Raw genomic sequence first — 8,700 nt, 5'->3', positions numbered from 1 at the left:
AGATCCTGCATGGTACACCCCATACACTCCTTTCCAGGCTGAAATATCTCAAGGCCGTCTAGAGTCCTGTTGAATTTTCAGTCCATGATTATAGACTTGACAGCTATGGATTTGGCAAATGCATCTCTTCTTGATCAGGCTACTGCATGTGCTGGGGCAATGTGCCTTGCCTTTCATCATGGTCGAAAGGAGCGTATGACCTTTTTTTTTTGTATCGAGGGATGTCTTCCCATCTTGCGTAGAGATGGTAAAAACAAGGGCTGAGCCCCTTAAAATAAAGGTCGTTGTTGGTGATCCAAATTTGATTGATTGGAGCGATTCCTCACTTTGTGGAATTTTGGTACAAACTCCAGATGCCATGGGGATGCTTCATGATTTTACGACACTGTTTGAGAAGGCAAAACAACATGGTGTCGTCAGTTGTTGTGGGACGGATTTGATGGCTTCTGTTCTTCTCAAACCTCCGGGAGAAATGGGAGCCGATGTTGTTTTGGGATCTGCCCAACGTTTTGGTGCCCCACTAGGGTTTGGAGGGCCTCACGCCGCATTTTTTTGCTGTCAATGAGGAATTTAAGCGATTGATTCCGGGTCGCGTCATTGGTATAAAAGTAAAGACTCGACGGGTTGTCCGGCCACACGCATGGCGCTTCAGACGCGGGAGCAACGTATTAAGAAGGAACGCGCCACACCCAATATTTGTACTCCACAAGCGCTCCTAGCAAATGGTGCGGCATTTTATGCCATTTATCACGGCTCCGAGGGCTTGAAGGAAATTGCGAGCGAAATGCACAAAAAAGCCAAAATAATTTCTGTTGGTTTAGAGTCTGTAGGGCATACAGTGGTCAATGGTACATTTTTTGATACCATCACCGTAAATTTAAAAGGTATAACGCCTGAAGACTACGTGGCATGCTGCGTGGAAAAAGGCATTAATATTTTTGTTGATTATAGTCATGGCACCGTCTCTATATCGGTGGATGAGGCCACTACCGAGGGCCATGTAGTGTCTCTCTTGGAGGCAGCAGGGCTAAAACTTCCTGTGATAGGTGTCCTTTCAAAACTCGCAGAACAAAAGAGAGCAATGCCTTTGCAAATGTTACGAAAATCTGTCTTCCTTGGGCATTCAATCTTTCAAAAGTACAAAAGTGAGAGTGAGCTTATGCGGTACATTCACCGTCTTCATGGAAAAGATTATGGTCTCACGCATGGTTGTGTGCCCTTGGGTTCTTGTACCGTGAAACTTAGTCCAGCTGCCGCCATGTTGTCCTTGTCGTGGTCAGAATTTACCAACCCTCACCCTCTTGCACCGACGGAGCAAACGCGAGGATATGATGCGTGGTGTTTGGATCTGGAGCAGAAAATAAGGGATATTACCGCTTTAGATGCCGTGTCACTTCAGCCAAATAGTGGTGCTCCGGGTGAATATGCTGCTCTTCGTGTGATCGGCTCGTATCATAATTCAAAAAAGGAGAGCCATCGCAATGTTTGCTTGATTCCAGAAAGTGCTCATGGCACAAATTTTGCTTCGGCTCTCTTGGCAGGGATGGTGATTGTAAAGATAAAGTGTTTGGCGGATGGAAGGATTGACATGAAGGATTTGGAAAATTCTTGCCAAAAGCATACAAAAGAATCTCTCGTGCATTATGAAAACGTATCCGAGTACTTATGGTTTGTTTGACAGGGAAATCTTGGCCATTACTTCGATGGTGCACTACCATGGAGGGCAATGTTATATTGATGGAGCAAACCTGAATGCCATGGTGGGTTGCACAGCATCTGGATGTATTGGGGGCGATGTGTGCCAGTTTAATCTCCACAAAACGTTTTCAATTCCTCATGGTGGTGGTGGGCCAGGCATGGGTCCCATTGCTGTTCGTCAGCACCTGGCTTCATTCTTGCCAGATTCTGTTTTTATTCAAAATGTTGGTGGTTCCCAGCCTTTTGGTCAAGTCTCTCAAGCAGCATACGGATCGGCGTCTATTCTTCCAGTTTCTTATTTATTAATGTTGATGCTTGGTTCACGGGGTCTCAAGACATGCACGGGGTATGCGATTTTAAATGCCAACCATTTAAGGAAGCGTCTTGACGGCCACTGCCCAGTTCTCTTTCCAGGGGAAAACGATTTCTGTGCTCACGAGTTTATCATAGATTTAAGACCATTTAAAAAAACAGCACAAATTGAAGCAGAAGATGTGGCGAAACGAATTGTGGATTATGGCCTTCACTCACCTACCCTGGCATTTCCTGTTGCGGGAACACTCATGATTGAATCCACAGAGTCAGAGTCAAAGCGGGAGTTGGATCGTTTGGCCGATGCACTTATTTCCATTCGTACCGAAATTGCATCCATAGAGGAGGGTGAAGAGAGCACAACGAACAACGTTTTTGAGAATGCCCCGCACACGGCAAAGTGTGTCACATCAGATGATTGGGACAGGCCATACACCCGGAAAACTGCTGCATTCCCTTCGAGCCATTCACACACCGAAAAGTTCTGGCCTTCAGTTGGCCGCATCGATGGAATCTATGGGGACAGAAACTTGATGTGCAGTTGTGCATTGAATAATTTTTGTGAGTAAAACTGTTGCAATGGGAGGCAGTAATTTTTTTAATTTATTTATTACCAATTTTATATTTTTATTTGTTTCTGCATCCGTTTCTTGGATGATGGAGTGTTTTGGGCCTATTTGTGTCTGGTGTGATAAAACTGAACAGGGGGAGAGGGATATGATTGTGTGTGAGTGCGTGTTTGTCTGTGTGGTCGCAGAATGATTCTATGGTCTTATTCTTTAACCTGTCAAGTGCTCTTCTTTAGGATGTACAATAATTCCAATGCGAAGATGCTTTGCCCTTGCAATCGCCTGGATTTTTCCTGCTTGTTATTCCCTTTGTTAATACTGTTGTTGGTTTGTTAAGGCAAAGCTTTACTGCAACAATACAAATGCATGTTTGTGGGATTATTATTTTTTTTGTCAGCCCAAAGGTGAAGTGAACTCAGGCGTCTGCCTTTTCCCTCACTGTCGTCAAGAATATTTCCGGATACTCATCACGCAAACGTCTCAGATGTAATTTTTTTCTCAGTTTTGAATAATTTCTTGCAATTCAACAACCCCCAACTCTGAGATAAATGGGGGTTACGATGAGAAGGAAATTGTCTACAAACTTTTTTTTTTTTTGGTGTATCTTTTAGTTTTTATTTTCTCTTTTTGCTGTTAGAAATCATTGAACGAGAGGGTTTGTTGACCTTTTGTTTTATTTGTCCTCTCTGCCTGACGGCCAGTTGTACACAAACGTGCTCCCCGGCACCTCAGTTGGGGCTGGCGGGTTTGCTCATAGTTGTCACTGGCAATCGCAAGTGCCAAATTTCCGTTGGTTTTTTGCATTGACGCAATTATTTGTTTATTAACTGAAGCCATTCTGTCCGGAGTGTCACTTTGATTGGATTGTGTGGGACTGCTCGCCAACACCATCAAACAAAACAGGCTGAAGAGTTTACTTATTTAAACGTCATCTTTTGCGCACATATTTTCTTACGTTCTGTTGATGTGCACTCAAACAGCGAGGAATCCGGAACTATGCGTGCGTGGAATTCTTTTCTGCCATTTGGACTGCGGGCAACACCGAGGGCTGCCACTTTGACTCCGCAGGGTTATCGTCTCTTTGCAGGGTTGGCAGGGAAATTTCATGCAGCCTGCTACTGCTGGTGTGTCCTTAAATGCTGTCACTCCATGCGAATAATGTGCTTCATCGAATGAGGGGGATGATTGGGTTTGTGTGCACTCTGTTTGCTACTTTGTGCGGGCACGCAAGACTTGAGGGGTGGGAAAATGTAGCGGGGCGATGCATGGCTGCGTCTCGCCCATTGTTCACTGCACGATGGTGTGGTGCACATTGTGGTGCTGACTCTGCGATGTGACCGCGGTCCCCTGCGCGGCAATGGTGGTGGGTGGAGGAGAGTGTTGACCCGCGGCAGGACGGTGTGATCGTGTTTTCTTTTTTTTTTTTACTTCACCCTCTGCGAAGGTGTACACTCATTACTAGTGTTGGTGATAGGGAAAACAGACAGACAACGTGAATAAAACAAAATACAAAAAAGGACGATAATGTGGCGGTGTTGTGGACGATTGCACGTTGCGTTGCTGCGGAGGCGGTGGGCCTTGACTGTTTCACCGACAGGCGTTGCAGTGCGGCTGCATGGCGCACCGACAACCGAGCCGTGCGAGCGCCACGCCCAACGCCATTGGGACTGCGAGAAGAAACAGCCGCGAGTGCCCATTGGAGCCAGCGGCACCTGCTGGCCGCAGTTGGGCGGTGCGAGTGGGATGCTCCACCACACGGGTGTTGTGATGGCACCTCGAAGCGGCATCCCCGGCGATGGTTCCGACGCTGCAACTCGCAGAGGAGTGGAGGAAACGAGGCAACCAAAGTGGACCATGAGCAGCAGCGTAGAGGACATTCTGCTGGGTGGAGACACGAGCACCGACATGAAGCTGAACGATTTTCTTCGGAATTATGTTGGCGGCAGGGCGGCCGTTGATGAAGACCACAATGTGACGATGCAGGTGTTTGTTCAAGAGCCGGATGCTTACGTACAAGACCAGCGGCTTTTTAGAATTATTTTTAATTTAACAGAGTACCAAGAGATGAAAAGAGAGTTGGATGAGATGAAAATTCTATTGGAGGATATTACTAAGCTTCATCACGAGAGTGTGTTTTCGATTGAACAATGGAGGGACTATGAAGGAAAGGATACAGTCACTTCTCTTGCAAGGGGAAAACTAAACGCAGCCCTCACTCAGGTACTGAGAGAAGAACGGCGTGTGGCAGAAGAAAGGCTAATAAGAGCGCAAGAAATGAAATTTACCTTTTCCACTACGATTGAAGAGGTACTGTTCAAAGGAGGAGTCCGCGTCAAGGAAATGAAGCTGAATGATTTTCTTACGATGGAATTGGACGGCAGGGGCGTTGTGGACACCAATCGGGATGTCTTGCTGGAGGAGTTTTTCAAGGATCCCAAGAAATATATCCCTGATAAGGGAGTATTGAAAGAAATGCAGATAACCGATGCTTATGCGAGGATGGAGAGGGCTGTGAGGGATGAAATGGATATGGAAGAAGATATAAAGAAGCTTTACAAAAATGGTGTGTACGATCTACTGAAATGGTCAGAAGCTGCAGCGGAGGTAAAGGCAACTGTTCATGGCATCACTAACGAGTTTTTGGATGTAGCCTTTGAGGAAGCGAGGATCCTAACGACGACGAGTGCAGTGATGAAACTGGAGGGATTATACGAGTCTGTGTACAATGCGAGGTGGAGCCATGTGGTGGAAGTTCCTCACGACAAAGGAATGGGAATGGAAGTGAAGAAGGGGAAACCAGAACAGTCATGGACGTACAGGGAGGTTGGCGATACCCTCGAAAGGAATGACGCTGTGCAGCAATCCGGTGCAGCAACTCCCGTGTTGATGGTGCTCACCTCGGACGATGGGTGGCCGTACACACTGAATGCGCCGCATGGGTCTGGTAATGACTTCTTTATTAACTGTGAGGTGGAACGAGTGTGGCAGATCGTCAAGCGCGATCTAACCGAGTGGTTCAGCAATTTTGATTTGACTCTCAATCCTTCACCTATGCCGCGTGTGTTGATTGGGACGCCCGGGATCGGGAATTCGGCGGCTGCCGGCTCGTACCTCCTCTACCAGCTGCTGCACTGCGATGTGGAGAAACTCCAAGTGGTTGTCCACTGTTTTGGGGATACCGCGTACGTGTTTCACAAGATTACCAAAACCGTGACAAAATACACGGGTAACAAAACATCGAAGATTGTTGTGGATGGTTTGTGGCAGCGTGGGATGAAAGGGTATATTATTTACGATGTGGCAAAGAAAGGAACACCGCCCGACACAGATTTTGCGCCCTGTAATGGATGGGGCATGATTGTGGTGTCATCCCCAGAGGTAAGCAACTATGATAAATGGGCGACTCAAGTAAAAGCCACGCAAATCATCATGAATTGCCCCGACGAGATGGATGTGAAGGCGATGTGTGCATGGGTTAAGCGAGGTGTGAAACCAGATAAACAAGCGGAATACTGGAGGATGGTTGAAAAGCACATGAAGAAAGTGGGGCCGATTCCACGTCACATCTTCGATGCGGATGAATATGGAAAACGCACGCAGGATGTTATGAGGACCTTGGAATGGATCAATATTGGGGGTCAAGGAAGGTACTTTGCCCTGGGAGGAAGTAATTTATGGTATTCCGAGGATCCGTCTCACAAACTTGTGAAGATTGTTCGAGTGAGAGGAAAAAGCGCATTTGAGGGCCTCAGTAATGCACCTATATGTAATTATCTTGGGGTTTTAACAGTATCTCGTTTGGCAAAGATAATGAGTCTGAATGATTTTCTTTTCCTCGTATTGGGGATGAAGAATGTTCTTCAACCTGCAGCTTTGAAAAAGTATGCTTTGAACGTATTATTGAGTGTGAAGTTTGTCACTTCCATAGTGAAGGATCTCAAGGAGCTGCAGCCACCATCACCTTCCGAACCACGGTCCTCGGTGCTAACGTTAAACCCTCATGGTTACCCCACCGAGGCAGCTGCAATAACTGAACTGAAGTTCATTGATCGCCCGCAAGAATTAAATTATCGGGTGTTGTACATACCGACGTTCCCAACCTTTCCGCTGGTGGACGGCTTTTTCTTTGTTGATTCGCCGCGGAAGACGCTGGTTGGGCTGCAGATGACGACGGCGAGTGCGCATCACACGACAACCAGCACTGTGAAGCAGTTCACTGAGTGCCTGGCGTCATATTTTGATGATTGGGACGAATTATCCCGAGACATGTCGTGGGAGATGATTTATGTGCAGCACGAAAACAGCACAATGATAACGAAAAGGCAGAAATGCGATGTCGTCATTCCCAATAATTTGAGCGACGCTGAAAAAGAAATTGTGGCGTTCTGGGACGGAAAGGTACACCAATACCAGTTTGTGTTGACACCTGATTTTGTCAATAAAATCCGAGAAAAGTGTGAATACAATAATCTTGTAGAAAATGGATAGGCAAGAAAATTGAAAAAAATAAGTAGTAACAAAGTGCATTTCTTTCTGGTGAAATATATTAGGAAGTATTTTAGCGATTTTTATATGTGTGTGCCTACGAGGTCTAGACAGTGAATGCCTTTCTTTTCAGAGAACCGTTGTGGTCAGCAGTGCCACAATCACCACACCCTTTTTTAATTTCATTTTATTTTATTTTCACCAGAGGCGCATCGTCACTGGAGGCTGTTGCGCACTATAGGGGCCGCATAATTTTTCTTTATTTTTATGGGATTTTGTGAAAAGAATGCTTGTGAGGACGGCTGGCTGCCCAAATAAATTCATATCTCGCACAAACGAAGATATCTCTTCACAACTTTTTTCTCTTCTACCGCACGGTCTTTTGGGAGACCGTGATTGAGGGAGTCAGGGAGCAGACAGCTGCCAGACGAAATTTTTTTTATTTTATTTTTATTTTTGCCTTCCCACCCACCCACTTTGTGATCCCCACCTTGCGGCGTTTTTTTCTGGCTGGAGGAGCCCCAAAGGCCTGCCACTTCGCAGGGGATAAGTGTTTCTAATTGTAACTGTGCGCAGAATTCCACGGCAGTGATTAGCAGAATGTATATACATAGACACATTGGGGCAAACATTACGGAGAACTCATTGCCTCTCCATTTACCGCTTTTTTTCTTTTTGGGTAATTACAGGATCCGGCCAGCGGCACAGAAGATTTCTTCCTCTGTGAAGGTGTGCACTTGCTTTTGGTGTCGGTGACAGGGCAAACGGACAGACAAAGTGAATAAAACAAAATAAAAAAGGACGATAATGTGGCGGTGTTGTTTCGGTCGATTACACGTCTCGTTGCTGCGGGGGCGGTGGGCCTTGACCGCTTCACCGACAGGCGTTGCAGTGCGGCTGCATGGCGCACCGACCACCGGGCCGCGCGAGCGCCACGCCCAACGCCATTGGGACTGCGGGAGGAAACAGCCGCGAGTGTCCTTTGGAGCCAGCGGCACCTGTGTTGGCTCCGACGCTAAAGCTCGACATTTGGTGGGGAGTAAAGAGTGACCGCCGTGGACTCTTGACAGTCTGGTGGAAGATCTAATGCTAGACGGAGATACTCTCAGCACCAGCTTGAAGCTTAATATTTTTTTTGGAATTGTATTGGCTCCATGGCGACTGTTGATGAAAGACTACAATGCGACGAGGGAGACGTTTATTCGGAGACTCGATGCTTACGTAAATGACCAGCAGCTTCTTGAGGGAATTCTTAATTTGACAGACTACCAGATGTACAAACTTCTTCACGAGGGTGTGTTCTCTCTTCATCAATGGAGGGACTATGAGAGGAAGGATACGATCAATTTCCGGGCAATGCAAAAACTTGATTCGGCTCTTGAAATGCCAGACGGATACTCGGAGCAGCGAAAAAAAATTACCCTTGTAAGTAAGATTGAAGATGTACTGTTTGAACGAAAAGTTCGTGTCATGGACAGAAAGCTGAATGAGCTTCTTAATAGGAGATTTGATGGCAGGGGCTTTGTGGACGCCAATCGGAATGTCTTGCGGGAGGGGTTTTTAAGGACCCTGAGAAGTATATTTGCGATGCGGGAGTATTGGGCGAAATGCAGGCATCGGATCGTTATGTGATGAT

The 8,700-nt window shown here is 46.5% G+C and overlaps 1 protein-coding gene and 2 pseudogenes across 1 annotated transcript, besides 4 other annotated features; all 3 read left to right on the top strand.

The window, feature by feature from the left end:
• Positions 1-2,575, top strand: Tc00.1047053463155.40 (annotated as a pseudogene; the record flags this gene model as incomplete).
• Positions 1-8,700: a sequence feature (areas merged during assembly that could not be assigned to a particular haplotype. This can correspond to areas where the two haplotypes were merged or to regions with more than two copies in the genome that were merged during assembly.).
• Positions 2,601-2,643: a sequence feature (AT_rich).
• Tc00.1047053463155.20 (retrotransposon hot spot (RHS) protein, putative) lies at positions 4,104-7,067 on the top strand (the record flags this gene model as incomplete). The annotated part of the gene is made up of 1 exon (XM_800576.1): positions 4,104-7,067. The coding sequence occupies one exon, from the start codon at positions 4,104-4,106 to the stop codon at positions 7,065-7,067; it is 2,964 nt and encodes a 987-aa protein (XP_805669.1).
• Positions 7,335-7,778: a mobile genetic element.
• Positions 7,495-7,522: a sequence feature (AT_rich).
• Tc00.1047053463155.10 lies at positions 7,872-8,700 on the top strand (annotated as a pseudogene; the record flags this gene model as incomplete).

This window comes from Trypanosoma cruzi (assembly GCF_000209065.1).
Source record: "Trypanosoma cruzi strain CL Brener chromosome Unknown tcruzi_1047053463155, whole genome shotgun sequence".
NCBI classification, from domain to species: Eukaryota; Euglenozoa; class Kinetoplastea; order Trypanosomatida; family Trypanosomatidae; genus Trypanosoma; species Trypanosoma cruzi.
This window is presented reverse-complemented; position numbering and strand designations above follow the sequence as displayed.